Raw genomic sequence first — 18983 nt, 5'->3', positions numbered from 1 at the left:
TTTGATAGGGGCTGTAAACATGACAACATCCTATCTTTGTTACAGATACCTTTTCTTAACCTTATATTCTTTCTTACAATTTCTTATTTGCAAAGCATATTGAAATTTTGGAAACCAGTATCACCTGCACCCGATGGGAACATCCAAAGGGGTCACATAATCATCCATATAATTACTCCCAACTATCATTACTATTACGAGTACGTGGAAAAAAAAAAAACCTTTCAAAGCGCGACCCAGAAACAACCACACAGGCCGTTCCTTCGCTCTCGCGTGCCCGGACGTGTAACCCCCCCCCCCCCAAAAACAAACAAACAAACAAACAAAAAACTTTCAAACAACCACACCTGGTAAACCTGGTAAAAGATCGCTTAAAATCAGTTCCTTCGCTCTCGTAAACGACGACTGGATTGGGGCATTGTGTTTATCTATAAATGCGCATAAGAAATCGAGAAATTATTAGAATACACTAAGTAATCACTATCCTGAAGTAGTGTGCCCATATGGAATGCTCACATCATTCCACGAATTATCGCTTGTATTGAAGTAACAATTGCTGTGATACTTACACACACAGAGTTAATTAAAATCCAAATTAAAATCAACTTTACCTCCCTGTCTTTGCTTGCCATGACATTCACTGCCATTGACCATTACCACTCCTACGCCACGGTAACTAAGGCACTGAACCCCATCGTAACAGGCACGGCCCGTGACGTCATCGTCAGCCGGCCATGCACCAGCCCACGCAGCCACGTGTCCTGTCATTGGTTTGGTAAATAAATGGCCTCAACAACGTGTCCTGTCATTGGTTGGTAAATAAATGGCCATAACTTGGGAAGCACTTGTCCAATTAATATCAAACCTTGAAAAGGCACATACTCAGGGCCCCAGCAATGGAGCTGGCAAGTTTCAATGAGATCGGACCAGTGGTTGTCGAGAAACAGCGGTCACACACACACACACACACACACACACACACACACACACACACACACACACACACACACACACACACACACGCACGCACGCACGCACGCACGCACGCACGCACGCACGCACGCACGCACGCACGCACGCACACACACACACACACACACACACTGCTGGAATTATAGATAGATTATTATTAATCGCAGAGTACCCACCATATGGGCAATCATTTTCCAAGCATGCAACGTGTTCTTCTGACACATATCTTTATTTGGGCGGTGCATAGGTAACTGACAGCTGCCTCAATCGCTCGCGAAAAAAAACAAACCGGGTTATGTGCATGAAGCAAAATCATCCCTACTACTTATAATTCAAAACACCTCACTGTGCTGGAAAACATGGGGACAGGAATACTGTACTGTAAATGGTGGACACTTGTAATACCCTCCCCCACCTGCAGGGGAGCTACACAATACACATGAACACAGAGAATTTGCGTCCCCCCCCCCCAACCAACGCACTGTCACACCAATCAAGACCACCTGCAAAGATTAAAAAAAACACACCCCTATACACTCATTAATTGGAGTCACGCTCATCCTTTGCAGCAAGTCTGGATGTATTTGGCTCAATGATGTATGAGTAGTGCGAAAAACAAACAAACACCCGTCCTGAATTATAGTAAGGATTATTATAACTAGTAGAGTACCCACCCGACGGGCAATCTTGTTCCAAGCATGCAACATGTTCTTTTGACACATGCCTTTATTTGGGCGGTGTATAGGTAACTGACAGCTGCCTCCATTGCTCCAGAAAAAAAATAACCTGGGTTATGTGCATGAAGCAAAAACATACCTATGGCTTATAATTCAAAACACCTCACTGTACTGGAAAACGTGGGGACTGGAAAACGTGGGGACAGGAATACTGCACCATTCCCTCCTCCAGTCCTCTCTCCACCCCCCCCCCCCCACTTCCAAGACCACCAGCAAACATAAAAACACCCCAAAACATTAATTGGGGTCAGTCCTATGTCGTGAGTCTGGATGTAATCAAGCCAGAACTGTAGGAGTAGCCGAACAAATAACACACACACACACACACACACACACACACACACACACACACACACACACACACACACACACACACACACACACACACACACACACACACACACACACACACACACACACACACACACACACACACACACACACCAGTTCGTGAATTGTAGTAAGGATTGCTTTTGTTATTCGAAGCGGTCTTTGTAAAATAGCATGATATACATGGAACAACACTCAAGCTGCCATCGACACACATTAACATGGCATTTTCCCAAGGTAGAAAAAGCAATAAAACATCGGAATTCCTCTGGATCTTTTGCAGTCGAGTCTAAAGTAATATAAGCTAAGCGAGTGTGAAAATAAGGCAAAGGCCTCTTCCTCATGATCCAGTTAATGCCTCTGAAGCATCACTCATAATCCCCTCTCTAACCACCATCAGACGGAACGTAAGGTTGGAGCGGCACCACATGGTACTCATTTACGGAGAGAATTTGTGTTGGCCCCACCAAACCAAGTAGCTACGACCTTCGTCTTATGATCTTTAGTCCCCCCTGGCAATTTGGATGAGATTGGATGAGTAACGACCAAATGCATTGGACACAGACAGACAGACAGACACCAAATTGCATATTTTAGTTTGATTATCATCAAATATAATTATAATTAAAATATACAGCACTAATAATTATTAGTGCTGTATAGTAAGTAAAATTGATCGATTATAGTTTTGTGCTCGTCTCCAAGGTGGACCACTAAATCAGGTGGATGTCTGTAAGTGATATCAGTGGCACTGTTTGTGTTGCTGACAATGCGTTTACGTTAAATAACAAAGCAAGTTCTTCCACCAAATTTGAAGAATATCAATCCTGAAAGTTCATACAAGTTTTAATTTTTCATCGGAAATAGTTCACTGGGAACATAGTTGACTATGATGAGGAAACCATTAAATGTACAGCATCAGTAATTCCAACATGATGACGTCAATACACAACTCTTTCTTGGCAAACATATCCTGGTAAAGATCAGTGTTGGATGCCATTTCAACACATCGTCTGTTTCTCCAAAGCTCCAGGACTGTAACAAAGTGGAGACTATTACAGAGGTTATAACCACATTGAGGATTTACTCCCAGATTTATTCAAATAGATGCTGAAATGTCACAGCAGGAAAAAAAGCCTAAGTGATATGTAGTCCATTCAAAAAGTACTCTGAACTACATATTCAAAAATTGTCCTTTCACATGTTTTATTGTTTATTTAAAATAATTCATAAACTTTAGGTTTCCATTTTCTGCCTCAATTTTATAGAGTACTGTCACATTACCTGTAGGGTAATTGCGTCACCTCCCTACAGTCACACGCACACACACCATCCACAGCACACTTTTACGATAAGTAAACTTGCACATGCAATTTGACAACTTCTTCATCAAAAAGCCTCAACCTCCCCCTCCCAACTCTGTTTCATCTTTGTTCTCCACCCCTCAACCCCAAAGCCTCAACCTCCCCCTTCCAAAACTGTCCAATCTTTACTCTCACCCTCCTCCCGCTCATAAAGGCAAACGGGCATTCCCATGGTGAAACAGTGGAATATATAACGCTTTCTGCTCTTCTATCATGCTATAACCGACTTCAAAGAAACATGTCACAATTTTAAGAGAAAACAGTTGGAAATACTGTAATAGTAAACCTGCGTAATCTCTGCAGAGAAAGCAGTGCTTGAGAGAAGGGGTTCTAAAGGGTGAATGATAAAGGGTTCTCGAGGGTGATTCTAAAGGATAATTCCAAAGGGTGATTCGAAAGGGTGATTCTAAAGGGAAATTTTAGGGGTGATTCTAAAGGGTGATTCTAAAAGGGTTATTTTAAGGGTGATTCTAAAGGGTGATTCTTAAAGGGTAATTTTAAGGGTGATTCTAAAGGATAATTTCAAAGGGTGATTCCAAAGGGTGATTCTAAAGGGAAATTTTAAGGGTGATTCTAAAGGATAATTCCAAAGGGTGATTCCAAAGGGTGATTCTAAAGGATGATTCTAAAAGGGTAATTTTAAGGGTGATTCTAAAGGATAATTGAAAAGGGTGATTCTAAAAGGGTAATTTTAAGGGTGATTCTAAAGGGTATTTCTAAAGGGTGATTCTAAAAGGGTAATTTTAAGGGTGATTCTAAAGGATAATTCAAAAGGGTGATTCTAAAAGGGTAATTTTAAGGGTGATTCTAAAGGGTATTTCGAAAGGGTGATTCTAAAAGGGTAATTTTAAGGGTGATTCTAAAGGATAATTCCAAAGGGTGATTCTAAAGGGTGATTCTAAAAGGGTAATTTTAAGGGTGATTCTAAAGGATAATTCCAAAGGGTGATTCTAAAGGGTGATTCTAAAAGGGAAATTCTAAAGGGAAGTTCTAAAGGGTGATTCTCAAGGTTAATTCTAACGGGTAATTGTCGAGGGTGATTCTAAAGGGAAATTTTAGGGGTGATTCTAAAGGGTGATTCTAAAAGGGTAATTTTAAGGGTGATTCTAAAGGATAACTCCAAAGGGTAATTCTAAAGGGTGATTCTAAAAGGGAAATTCTAAAGGGAAGTTCTAAAGGGTGATTCTCAAGGTTAATTCTAACGGGTAATTGTCGAGGGTAATTCTAAAGGGTGATTATCAAGGGAAATTCTAAAGGGTAATTTTCAAGGGAAATTCTCAAGGGTAATTCTAAAGGGTGATGATCAAGGGAAATTTTAAGGGTGATTCTAAAGGGTGATTCTAAAAGGGTAATTTTAAGGGTGATTCTAAAGGGTGATTCTAAAAGGGAAATTCTAAAAGGGAAATTCTAAAGGGTGATTCTCAAAGGGAAATTCTAAAGGGAAATTCGAAAGGGTGATTCTCAAGGGTAATTCTAACGGGTAATTCTAACGGGTGATTATCATGGGAAATTCTAAAGGGTATTTCTAAAGGGTGATTATCAAGGGAAATTCTAAAGGGTGATTATCAAGGGTAATTCTAAAGGGTAATTCTCAAGGGTAATTCTCAAGGGAAATTCAAAGGGAAATTCTCAAGGGAAATTCTCAAGGGAAATTCTAAAGTGAAATTCTAAAGGGAAATTCTAAAGGGAAATTCTAAAGGGTGATTCTAAAGGGTGATTCTAAAGGGAAATTCTAAAGGGAAATTCTCAAGGGAAATTCTAAAGGGAAATTCTAAAGGGTGATTCTAAAAGGGAAATTCTAAAGGGTAATTCTAAAGGGTGATTCTCAATGGAAATTCGAAAGGGAAATTCTAAGGGGAAATTCTAAATGGAAATTCTCAAGGGAAATTCTAAAGGGAAATTCTAAAGGGAAATTCCAAAGGGAAATTCTAAAGGGTGATTCTAAAAGGGAAATTCTAAAGGGAAATTCTAAAGGGAAATTCTCAAGGGAAATTCTAAAGGGAAATTCTAAAGGGAGATTCTAAAAGGGAAATTCTAAAGGGTAATTCTAAAGGGTGATTCTCAATGGAAATTCGAAAGGGAAATTCTAAGGGGAAATTCTAAAGGGATATTCTCAAGGGAAATTCTAAAGGGAAATTCCAAAGGGTGATTCTAAAAGGGAAATTCTAAAGGGGAATTCTAAAGGGTGATTCTCAAGAGAAATTCTAAAGGGAAATTCTAAAAGGGAAATTCTAAAGGGTAATTCTAAAGGGGAATTCTGAAGGGTAATTCTAAAGGTGAATTCTAAAGGGTAATTCTAAAGGGTAATTCTAAAGGGTAGTTGTCAAGGGTAATTCTGAAGGGTAGTTCTAAAGGGTAATTCTCAAGGGTATTTCTGGAGGGTAATTCTAAAGGGTGATTCTCAAGGGTAATTCTAAAGGGTAATTGTCGAGGGTAATTCTAAAGGGTGATTATCAAGGGAAATTCTCAAGGGTAATTCTCAAGAGTAATTCTAAAGGGAAATTCTAAAGGGTGATTCCAAAAGGGAAATTCTAAAGGGTAATTCTAAAGGTGAATTCTGAAGGGTAATTCTAAAGGTGAATTCTAAAGGGTAATTCTAAAGGGTAATTCTAAAGGGTAATTGTCGAGGGTAACTCTGAAGGGTAATTCTGAAGGGTAATTCTGAAGGGTAATTGTCGAGGGTAATTCTAAAGGGTGATTATCAAGGGAAATTCTCAAGGGTAATTCTCAAGAGAAATTCTAAAGGGAAATTCTAAAGGGTGATTCCAAAAGGGAAATTCTAAAGGGTAATTCTAAAGGTGAATTCTGAAGGGTAATTCTAAAGGTGAATTCTAAAGGGTAATTCTAAAGGGTAATTCTAAAGGGTAATTGTCGAGGGTAATTCTGAAGGGTAGTTCTAAAGGGTAATTGTCGAGGGTAATTCTGAAGGGTAATTCCAAAGGGTTCGAAAGTGTAATTCTCGATCGTTCTAAAGGGCAGTTCTAATATTCTTGAGGGTAATAATAAAGGGTAAATCCAAAGGGTAATTCTAATGTTCCAGAGCATAAGTCTAAAGGGTAATTCTAATGTTCTAGAGCATATGTCTAAATGGTAATTCTAAAGGGTAATTTCTAAGGGTTCTAAATGGTAATTTTAAAGGGTAATTCTAATGTTCTAGAGCATATGTCTAAAGGGTCATTCTCAAGGGTAATTTCTAGGGGTTCAAAAGGGTAATTCCAAAGGGTAATTCTAATGTTCGAAAGAGTAATTCTAAAGGGTAAATCTGAAGGGTAAATGCTAAAGGGTAAGTGAAAGAGGTTGTAAAGGGTAGAATATAGAAATTGTGGGTAGAGTCAGGAAAACGTCCAACCAATGGGTGGAACTTGCATGCACACACAGAGGCACACACATGGCTCCTTTTATTTATTACTTATTTTTACATGGCTAAATGGCCAATTATTTCATGCACAGCATTTTACAAAGTTATCAATCATGAGTAGAGCAGGGAAGACATGAGGAAGAGTAATCAATCGTAAATGCCTTTAATTAAATGTGAATACTCAAATCATATTTGCACAATATACCGATAATGATTAAAAAACACATCTGCTATCAAAGGAATTGCAGATCCACAAAGGGGAACCTTGGTCCAGGTGTAGATCAAAAACATTATTTTTAAAATGTGATTTTCAATACACTGGGAAGGGGTACAGATGGTCCTTTATATCCACTACAATGGGGGAGGGAGGAGGGTGTTTCTTTTCCACATTGTTCATGTGGATCCATTTTTAATCCAAGTCATACATTTATAGATCATTTGAATGATTCATGCCTGTTGTTGGGGATATGCTTCTAGCTAAACTGTTATCCATCTATAACTTGGAATTCCACTTATCAAGTAGTAGATCTTACTACCGCTGATTTTGGTGAAGTCCCAAATCACTAGAATCAAATAATGTAGGACAAAATGGTCATTTTGGAATGCCTTTAACTTGAAAAAGATGACTTGCACTGTTTTGGGTGATTGTTGGGGGCGGAGGGGGGGAGGGATTCTGAAATCTTGAGTCAAAATTACCCAGAGTTCAAAGTTTCAGCTCATTATCTTTATCCATTGACAAGATATGAACCTCTCAAAACGTCAATAGACAGATTTTGGTATGGCACGATAATTTTAGGGGCCGTAACCCCTAAATCATTTGGAGTTTGGGGAAAACAATTTTTTGGGGGTCACTTTATCCACAAATGCATTCTTAGAAAACCTTTTGTTCAGACCTGACATGGTAAAAACCTGGGAATTTTTGGTGGGTTAAGCAAATAGATGTATGAGATCCCCTTTGTTCCAAATGAAAACTTCCTGCATGAGACGGTTGGCTGTGTCATCATAATTATTTTAAAATAAAATCTTTTGAAGTGTCAAGGATGAACAAATTTTGACAATTCAAAATGAATGGGTTTCTCATTTATCCATTTCCCTTCCCAACCGTATAAAACGTAATACTTATTGTGCCTTTGTGGTATGACAGGATGTTAGTGGTGCCTTGAATAACAACAGTGCATTCAACTTAGCAGAGCCTGTTACGCAGGTCTCTCCAACATTATGAAAACGCCACAATGAGCCCTGCAGCTTACTGTTTACCTCCATTTTGTTTTGTGTACACATTGTGTCATTTGCTGCATACATCCTTTATAGTGGCATTTCTTGTTAACTGGAGTCACTTTTATAGTTTTTTTTTACACTTAATCACATCATCCATAAAGAAGTCCATGAAATATATATATTTTTCAACATTGGTCATTGCTCTTAAAGAACACTAATCAGGATGTCGCTATACTTCCTATTCAGGGATGGCACAGACACTCCATCGGTTTAATACAACACAAATTCTCAAATAAATCCACAAACATACAAATGTATCAACCTAAAAAGTACCTACCAGTCATTGATGGACGATTTCACTTCCAATAACACTCTTTCAACTTTTGGACAACATTGCTTAACTACAAAAGTGATGGACGCAAAATAGCCTGATTGTAATTCTTCTTCATATTATTATTCTTTACAGCTTAATTTAAGATTGATTTAAGCTAAGTACTTGGTTTAAACACGAATATACTGCATTTTAGAGTGGGAAGGACAATGACTACTCAAAATATTCACAACTTGAAAGGACTCCATGAAAAGTAAGGATAACTGCTTTACTACAAGTATGGATATGAAGGGAAATTCAGAGAACCAATAGCGGCAGGATGGGTAAGATAAATGAAGAAGAGATGGGATGAATCTGTGCTTAAGAGAGAGCAGTTTTTCTTTTCTGTGTAAGAATTCCCAGGCTGAATAAATATCAGTGGTGTTGGATATAGGAGACCAGTCTTGAAGTGTATAAAAAACATGAACATATGAGGCACGAATGTAGAAGCATGTCACACTTTATGGCCTGCAAATACACAGGGTCCGCGGAGAGCAGGACCACGAATGTCGGGGTCCGACAGCACAGTATAGATGAAGTCCAATGTCGGGCGACGGTGGCTTCTTTGCCACTCTGCAAGAGTGCAATTAATGCTTAAAAATACCCATTATGATGTTATGTATGTATCACAATAACACAAACACAGCTTTCAATGAGAGCACATGAAAGTGTGGTTATTGTGATGGCATTTTACATACAGTCTGCCAACCATTGTTGCCAGACATACAATAATTATCGAAATCTACACAGGTATAGATTGGCTGCATCGTCATGATTCCCTATACTAATAAATGTCAGTGTGTGTGCGTGCCTGCTCCATAACTCCAAAACCATGAAACCTTGCAGCCTGAGATTTTGCATGCACACTAAGGGAACTCGAAGGAAGTTCCTGGGTGAAAAGTGGGTGTTTGGGTTAAATATAACACCACTTTTGAAGATAATTAACGGCCTTATTTAATTATATCCTTTATCAGGTGCATCCTTGGTCACTACTCTCTATCGGGTCTTAAGGCGCATCCTGGGTTTCCTCACTGGGGTCTGAAGCCACCATGTTTTTTGGCCTGCTCAACTATGCCTTGACTTGGAACAGGCCACAACGAGTTATTAACGATAAAGTTTCATTGATACCTACGAATCGCTGGATACATTGCCATCCTTATAAACGCCTGGAGACACCAGCATTCATGGCTTTATTTCATTTCCACACATGCAATAACCTCAAGAATCTCTTAAACTAAGTGGAATTACAAAACTTAAGCTCCAGAATTGAACTTATCAGCAGTTCCGACTTCTAGAAAAAGTGTTCATTTGTCCAATTCAGACATGCTTGGGCGTTTACGAGTGCATGGGTTTATTGATGGAAATTGGTAATCGCTTGCCAAGCCAGGCATTCCATTGAAGTGCTTGTTTGAGTGCTTAAGCCACTTGCCGAACACCCGACAGTCGATAGCGGTTCAGTTCGTGTCCCGATCGGGATGCACAGTTGGCAGTTGCTATACAAGGTTGAGGTACGTCCACAGCACACACGGATGAGGTAAATATTGGTAGATTTGGATGTATAGGGACTCTCCGCGGGAGTGCCATGCCTTTTATGGGTGACGTGGTGGCAAAGTTTCATCTAAAATCTATTGGAGGTTTTATTAGATTTTTCTTTGTACTCGTGACTGTTTCTAACGCAATTGGTTATCGGGTGTGCTTTGCAAAGGTTATATGGTTTCAGATTGTGAGTTTCAAAGCAAAATATATTTGATAACACCTGATTTCCAAGCCATTTGCCATATTTTCTAAATTATCGAGTAAAAATTTTTTCCACCCGTCACATGCAGCTATTAATAAAAGATTAATATTTATGCACATCTCCTTCAAACATCGATATAAATGCAACATTGTTTTATTAATTTGTTTCTTGAAATTCCCCCAAACAAGGGTGAAAGCTACTCAAGGTTTCTGGGTTGTATACAGTATGTACTGCAGTCGGTAATCACACCGACTCCAATCTGATGATTCACGAGTCTGTTTGTCTCTGGACGTGTCCAGGCAGTGATTGTCTCTGGACATGTCCGGACGGTATTTATCTCCGGACATATCCGGGTGGTGTTTATGTCCCGATGGGAGTTTGTCTCCGAATGCATCCAGCGGGTTTTGTCTCCTGACATATTTGAGCGGTATTTATAGTATGACCAGTACAAAATGCATTCCGGACATAATTTTGTTTCCATCTTCACTGTTATTCTATATGGAAGCATTTTGATGAGATGGTATGAATCTTAATTAACACTCCACCAGACGTGTGCCTTCCCTTCCTCTCACCTCACACTGTCTTCTTTTCCTCCACTCCTCACTCTCCCTCCCTCCCTTTCTCATTCCCCTTCCCTCCTCTCTCTCTCCCCCTTCTTTTTCTCCCCCCCCCCCATCAGCAAAGCAATGGGTGGTATTTGCTCGAAATCAATAATCAATGTGACTCCATTTTGCCTTGAGAATTGCCTCAACCCCACTTGGCATTTATTTAATTAGTTTATGGTTTATGTTTGAATCAATATTTTACCGAATGTTCATATTTTCCCCAACAGATGCACTCCAGGGCAAAATCAGACTGCTCAGATAAATTTTTAACTTTCTCTAAAATGTGTTCACCCTTCATTTATTTCCATTAAAACAAAGTGACAGTCAATAATAACTATAATAAATTAAAAAATATGGATACATGTCTTAAATATTATGCCAAAATCGTTTTTGAAATTGTGATTTGAGAAAGCTTGGTATTGATTTAAGTGAACTTGTACTTTTGCAGGCCACTGTGCATATGCATAATTATATATATGCATATTGCGATATATGATTGATTATGGGCACATACAGAAAGGCTAAGTATAGCTCAATGATGGAATATAATATGTCTGACTGCATTAGCCATGATTTCCTCCGCTACTAAAGTGGTCGGTCAGAGGTTAAGTTTTCACCCCTGTTTGTCTGTCTGTTTGTTTGTTTGTCTTTGAGTATGATATCTCAAAAAGTTGTGGACGGATTCGGACGAAACTTGGTGGACAGGTCAAGTGTTTGACAAGGACAAAATTATTAGAATTTAGTGAAGATCCCGATCCAGCTACTTAAATTTTTAAAGTGATTCTTCACCATTGAGTGATCGGGCTAAACCGATATGTAACAGGATATGTTAAAAAGCTGTGGACGGATTCGGATGAAACTTGGTGCACAGGTTGGGTGTGAGACAAGGACAAACTGATTAGATTTTGGTGAAGATCCGATCCGGATCTGGACACGAGAATAATTTAATTTATAAAGTGATTCTTCACTATTGAAGGATTGGGCCAAAAACGATATAGTACTGTATAGCATGATATTTCAGGAATGTATTGGGCCTGATATGTTCTTACGGATCAGGTATTACGTGGCGGAGGTAAGCGCTCTACCGAGTGCCCTTCTAGTTTATGTCTGCATTGAAATGAAGATTGTATAAGAAGGAAGTGTCTGTGATGTATGTGTATAGAGACCATTTACATATCTTGTAGGTGGAGGAAGTTAGGGGTTAAATTCAGGAAAATGGAAATGAGAAAATAACTCGAAAAGAACAAGTGGAAGAATGTGAAATAGGAAAATAGTAGAGGAGGGAAAGATAACTGGAGAAGGTTGAGGGAAGATTGAAGGAGGGAAGGGATATGGGTGAAGCATACTGTGTGGAAGGAGTGGGAGCGGGGAAGGGGAAAGTGTGGGAGGGGAAAGGGTGGGGTCAAAAATTCAGCCATTTTAACATAATTATGTAATGTCTATTTTGGTCCCTTTTTATAGCTGGACATTCAATTTGTTAGCACTGGCTTGTGGACATTAAAGAGTCTGTGGTTCATTTTGAAAATACTGAGGACACTGTTTTGGGACCGTGGCCAAAATGAAATTTCCACATTTCGGTCTGTGGCTTTCTTCATCCCTTGTCGCCACAAATATATCCATCAGAATATGACGAGTACCATCAAGCAAATGTTTCGATGGCTGATAAACGCAGTGTCACAACGTCAATGAAGGTGCCAACAGCGTCCTCCTCCTGGAGAGTTGCTCACACATCATTGTGTCAGTGCATTCCCAACAGGTAAGGCTCATTATGTGCATGGAACAGGTGAACAAATGTTGACATCACGCACAAATCTGTTTTTAAATGACTGATCATGAAGTATTTCAGACTCTCATGTACAGAGAGCCACAAAAGCGGTGTTCACACGACCCGCTGTCGACTTACATCACGTACAAGTAAATACCTGCCGTTTCACCGGTTCCATATATTGTCCTCCAGATACCAGGGGCGCTCACAGACATGACCCCATCTTAGAAACAGGCATATGTGCATTATAACAAATTGAAATGATTCACCGTCTCCTAAGGGAGGACAATTGTGGAAACTGTATAATTCGCTCTTTTGAGCAGTATCACAAAACTTCATCGCAAAATACACCCCATTTTCCTGACAACACTAATCCATATGAAAATGTTCAGGAAATGCCAGCAGTCCGGCAAGAGAGGCTTCCCTCGACCCGAACAGACGTGGATCGCTCTCTAAAGTACAACAGCAAATCAGACCTTTATTATGCTCTGTCTCGTGGAGCCAACAAGCAAACCCCACAACTGCTCACTCACCTTGCTCGACGTTTTTTTCCTGAATCAGCAGGCAAGTTTACAAGGCTGAGTGTTGGTGGAGCAACGAGGAGTACAGAGAAACAATACAAACACGTGGATTTTCAGAGCACCAGTTGCTGCTGCTCGGTGGCTCGAGGCGCTCCCAGATCATGTCACGGGGGAGGGGCGTGTGAGTGGGCAGAGCAGACTTTAAATTCCGCTCTGCATCACAGCCTCTGGGGGCGCAGCCTCGCTAGCACTCACGCATGGGTTTGTTGTTTTGACTCATCATTCTGGTTTGTGTGCACGATATATATATATATATATATATATATATATATATATATATATATATATATATATATATATATATATATATATATATATATATATATATATATATATATATATATATATATATATATATATATATATATATATATATATATATATATATATATATATATATATATATATATATATATATATATATATATATATATATATATATATATTTATGTATATATATATGTATATATATATATATATATATATATTTATATATATGTATATATATTTATGTATATATATATACATAAATATATATACATATATATATATATATATAAATATATATATATATATATATATATATATATATTTATACATAAATATATATATATATATATATATATATATATATATATATATATAAAACTTGGCATGCATGTATTATCATGCTATTCTATAAATTGATGAAAGAATCGGTGAGTATGATGTGAATTCAAGGCCTGGTGTTGCCTTAACAGTAAAGGTGGCTGGCCTAAGATCCTCGGGTATTGAGTTCAAGCCCCTGTCAGCCGTTGAATTAACACCAGGTAGAGTTGACTCAGCCTGTCATCCTTCCGAGGTCGGAAAAATGAGTCGGAGCATGCTGGTAACAGGGGCACTGCATCAGCAGCACAGCCGTGCCCCTAGAAAAAAAAATGATGCAACCAAGCAGCTGCAGTCTGCATACGAATAAATAAATAAATGTGAATTCAAATGTTAACAAATAATATCGTTCGTTCGTATACAGCACAAGGCTGCGGGGTAGCATCATTGACTGAAGGAGCGACTGTGCCGCTGATGCAATGCCCTCTACTGGTTTAGGCAGGAATTTGGAATTTGTCCATGGTGCCAGCGATAGCTCACCTACTCTTCGCGATGGACACCGAATCTTCAACATCCACCAAGGAATGCTGGCAGAAGGGACGCCTAGTTTAACGTCCATCCGAGGGACAGCGCACACACACAGACACACACACAGACACACACACACACACACACACACACACACACACACACACACACACACACACACACACACACACACACACACACACACACATTGATGAAACACCTTGCCTGTGAAATGCTGAATTGAGAGTTTATAGCGGGGTCAGGATTCAAACCCAGGCGAGACAACTGCGACTTTGAGGCAAGTGTGGATACCTCGAGTAGTCTGGGCCATCCTGGCAGCCCAATCATCTATACCATAAGACAGGTGTTTATGTGTTTGTCAGTCTATGTGTGTGTCGCCATTTTTTTCAATGATGGCCAAGCGGATCTTCGGCAAACTTTCCGATGTTCATCAGTGAGTGTGGGGGAGTGCTTGAGGCATGAAAAAAAATTATATATCGCTTTATCGTGCCCAAGTCTTTGTCACGATGTGAAAGGTAATATTAAATAATCCCTGACCCTATTCCTTAGTGGGTGTAGGGAAGTGTTTTTGATCCCACCCCCACCACCACCACCACCCCCCCCCCCTCAACACACAAAAAAAATTGATTTCTTCAAAATGACAACAGGATTAGAAAAGTACTGGGCAACGCCTGTACATGCGTACCCCTGCGAGTATCTAATTAATATAATGAGAGAAAACGAAAAAATAATGAACCAAAGCAACTTCTTCTATATGGCAGCTTGGTTGCCAGGGTAGCTATCATTTGGTTGGGTGCAACTATGCCACTGATGCAGTGCCCCTATACCAGGACACTGGTACTCATTTCACCAACCTCAGAAGGATGACAGGTTGAATCAACCCCACGAGATATTAATTCAGCAGCTAACAGGGCTTGAACTCAGGACCCTAAGATCCAAAGCCAGCCACCCGAGCCACAAAACCAACACCAGGCTTTCCATGAATGACAAGAAAAAAGGATGAAAGATAATTATTGGTATTTAATAATGCAGAAGGTAATGTAATATCAAAATTAATCATCAGCATCTAACATACACCTGACAACTTCAGGCCTATCGATGCCCCTCTGCATATCCAGGGCAGTGATGATCTAAATGAAAAAGATGTCATCATGGAATCAACAAATCTACCCTCCAGTTCAGTGGTTCCCAACCTGTGGTCCGCGAGCCCTTTCAGGCTCAACCTTCAAAAATAAATGACTTGGCCCGATACATCTGGGAACCCTGACACACACTCGTCGCTGGCAGTTCTCCCGCTGCCTCCGTACTGTGAATGTGTCGGTATCTTAGCTCTCGTCTGTGTTTCCCTTCACTTGTTATTATATTGTATCTTTATCTATTTTTTTATTTCTATATTTTTTTATTTATTTCTTGACTAATTATTTTTTTTTTCCAGGATTTGACAACATGCCGAAGCGAAAGTAGGACCCGACACACATAAAGTATGGTTTCATGGCAATCAAACGTGGAGGAGAAGCTCTTCCGCAGTGTGTGGTCTGCATGAAGTCCCTTTGCAATGAGGACATGAAACCCAGCCTGCTCAGACGTCATCTTGAGACAAACCACGCGGACAAGAAGGACCGAGATCAGAGCAACTTCCAACGACTTGGCGAGAACGTGAAGCGGCAGCGCCTGGACAAGACTGGCCAGTTTTACCAGAAGGGGGCAGGGATTGTCAAAGCATCCTATGAAGTCGCTCTCCTGGTGGCCAAAAACATGAAGGCGCATATCATTGCAAAGTCTCTCGTCATGCCACCGGCAAAGATCTTGGTCAGGCACGTGATTGGAGAGGAGGCGGTGGCGAAGTTGGACAGTGTGTCCCTCTCGAACAACAATGTACAGCGCCGTATCGAGGAAATGTCAGGCGACATTGCTGACCAAGTGATTGCGGGAGTGAGAGCCTCAACGTTTGGGTTTGCAATCCAACTCGATGAATCGACGGACGTCACCAACCGCTGTCAACTACTTGTCGACGTTCGCTTCGCACAGAATAATACTGCGAAGACTGAGCTGCTGCTGAGCCAGGAGCTATCCAGTACAACGAAAGGAAAGGACGTTTTCAACCTTTTGGATAATTTCTTCAAGCATGATGAACTGGATTGGGGAAAGTTGGTCGGAAGCACGACAGATGGGGCTCCGTCTATGCTCGGTCGAAAGTCAGGGTTTCAAGCCCATGTGAAAGCTGTGTCACCAAGCGCCACCGGTGTCCATTGTTTCATGCACAGATTCGCCCTGAGCACCAAGGTACTCCCTCCAAAATCGTTATCAAGCTTGAACCGATTAATCAACAGAGTTAATTTCGTCAAAACATCTGCCCTGAATACTCGGCTGTTCAAACTGCTCCGTGAAGATCTCTGCTCCGACCACACCCGTCTCCTCTACCACACAGAGGTTCGCTGGCTTTCCCGGGGGAATACGACGAGGCGTCTCTTTGAACTGAGGGATGAACTCCTCGTATTCTCCACGGAGAAAGAACACTATTTTCAAAAAGATCTGGAGGACGAGGAGTTTATCTCAAGGTTGGCCTACCTGTCGGACATTTTTGGGGTCTTCAACCAGTTAAACCTGTCGTTCCAAGGGCCCAACTGCACTGTCTCAGACTTCATCTCGAAACTGGGAGCGTTTGTCCGGAAGTTGGACCTCTGGCTCAAGAACGTGGAGAGCAAACGCAACGGAATGTTCGAACTCCTGACTACCCTTGAGAGCGAGCCCAATGATGAATTTTCCCAAGAGATCGTCCGTCACCTCTCACTGCTCAAGACTGAGTTGATGCATTACTTCCCAGACATACATGTTTGTGCCTACATCACCAATCCGTTTTCCGTTGAACCAGGCGATCTGCCTGTCGGGACCGGGGAACAAGAGGAGCTCAAAGATATCCAGGCTGACGAGACAGCAAAGACGAAGCACAAGGAATGCTCTCCTATGAACTTCTGGCTGACCATGGCCTCCTCGTACCCAACACTAGCCCGTCACGTTGTTCCCCAGCTACTGATTTTCCCCTCTACGTGGGAGTACGAGCAGGGGTTCTCAGCCATGATTACCATCAAGTCAAAGAGCCAGAACCGTCTTGCTGCGCCCGGGCATGATTTCCGATTTGCTGTGAGCAAAGTTATGCCCCGCATCGACCAGCTGGTGGAGAAAAAACAAAGGCAGCCCTCGCATTAAATTTTGTTCTTTGATGACAGTTGGTTCATTTGTGTGTTCTACTTGTGAATAAATTGATATCTTATCGAATTGAGTTTTTCTGGAACCAGGTGGTACGCGGCGACGGTATGGGACCTCCAAGTGGTACTCGATCAGAAAAAGGTTGGGAACCACCGCTCTAGTTAAAACTACTTCAGCTATAACTGATGAGGTGTAGCCTGGTGTTGACTTTGCGGTTAGGATGGTGGTGTGGGATCCTAGGGTCCTGACTTCGAGCCCCGTTGGTCACTCAATTAACACCAGGTGGGGTCAACTCAGCCTCTCGTCCTTCTGAGGTTAGCGAAATGAAAACCAGTATACCGGGAATAGGGGCACTGCATCAGCGGCATAGCTGCACCCCTAACCAATGATGCAACCAGCAGCCAAAAAGGCAGCACACGACGAGGTACCAATGAAAAAGTCATAACGTTAAAAAAAATTCTCAAAATTTAGAATTTGCTCAACAATGGAATTCCACAGTTCAGTGGACTGATGCACGGCATGCTGGGTAGTAATGAACACCACAAAACAACCCCTTACCTTCAGAGAGGTTTCAGCATTTCCTGTCATGTGGAAAATAATTTAAACAAGAGTGCATTCACATAAAAATATCATTAATGCAAAGAAAAATCTTAATTTATCAACAACCTTCTGGAATAATGCCTGGTGGTGGTTAGGGTCATGGGCTGGAATAATGCTTATAGTCCAGGCACCCTGTGGATCTACCCGGAACAAATTGCAATAGTTTTCGGACATTATTATTCCAAGTCCATATACATCTGGGAGATTCATATTGAAAATCTACCAAAATAAAAATAGTGGAACATATTTTTAGGGACACAGTTTAGCCGTACCCCCATAAATTCCAGAAATCGTATCGGGTGAAAATACAAAATAACAGAAATACATCCAAATGCTTTCAAAATGAGTTATAAATGTTATGGATGAATCATATAGTTATATTAAATGTCACTATTAGTCCAGTTTATACAAACAACAAGAGTTCAGTGGAGTGCAAACCCTGTCCCGGCCAAAAACGCGGATCGATTTTTACCTCGACACCGATGTACTTGTATTGTTGTCATGTAAAGCACAAAATAGGCCAATGTACTCCTATTGATGTTATAATATGATCTACATACAAATATCCATGACCATGATTCTTAAAAATGTGTAGCTCTGCAAGTTTTACACTGTGTGAGATCGGTTTAGGAATGATTTATTGATGATTTTTTTTGCAGAAAGTCTGAAGTGAAACATCAAGATGGATGACTGTGTAATTTGCCAAAAAACAGTGTCAGGTGGAGAGCAAACTGTTACATGAACACAAAAGGGATGTGATGGTATCCTGAAAGCCAGCGAAGCCAGAGGCAAAGATATAACCGTCGCAGCTGTCCAGTCTGTCCATGTGAAGTGCAGAAGTGACTATACCAACCCGAGATCAATCCTGTATCACAACAAACGTAAACTTTCTGGTGAACAGGATCATCATCTTCAGCACACACTTAGATCGAAAGAAACTACATTCAGTTATGACGAGGATTGTGTATTGTGTGGTTGTCCAGATGTATACAAAGGCAAGAAAT

General features: G+C 40.5%; 2 protein-coding genes across 4 annotated transcripts in view; one reads left to right on the top strand and one right to left on the bottom strand.

Moving 5' to 3' along the window:
* LOC147020675 (plasma membrane calcium-transporting ATPase 2-like) overlaps positions 1–13157 on the bottom strand; it is a 191334-nt gene extending 178177 nt beyond the window's left edge. For 2 of the 3 annotated variants that reach the window (XM_085896202.1, XM_085896203.1), the window contains exon 1: positions 12991–13156. The gene's annotated coding sequence lies outside the window, so the exon portion shown is untranslated. Of the gene's footprint in view, positions 1–12990 lie in introns of all 3 variants that reach the window. The other variant, XM_085896204.1, reaches the window with a different exon arrangement.
* LOC147020674 (zinc finger BED domain-containing protein 5-like) lies at positions 11853–17505 on the top strand. Its single transcript, XM_085896205.1, has 2 exons — positions 11853–12448; positions 15608–17505. The coding sequence occupies exon 2, from the start codon at positions 15664–15666 to the stop codon at positions 17377–17379; it is 1716 nt and encodes a 571-aa protein (XP_085752331.1). The 5' UTR covers positions 11853–12448; positions 15608–15663; the 3' UTR covers positions 17380–17505.
* Positions 17506–18983: the final 1478 nt, after the last annotated feature.

The sequence above is a fragment of the Eptatretus burgeri genome, chromosome 9 (assembly GCF_056783735.1).
Source record: "Eptatretus burgeri isolate ZD-2024b chromosome 9, Ebu_testis_v1, whole genome shotgun sequence".
NCBI classification, from domain to species: domain Eukaryota; kingdom Metazoa; phylum Chordata; class Myxini; order Myxiniformes; family Myxinidae; genus Eptatretus; species Eptatretus burgeri.
The sequence above is the reverse complement of the archived record's forward strand: the minus strand, read 5'-3'. Positions and strand labels throughout refer to the sequence as shown.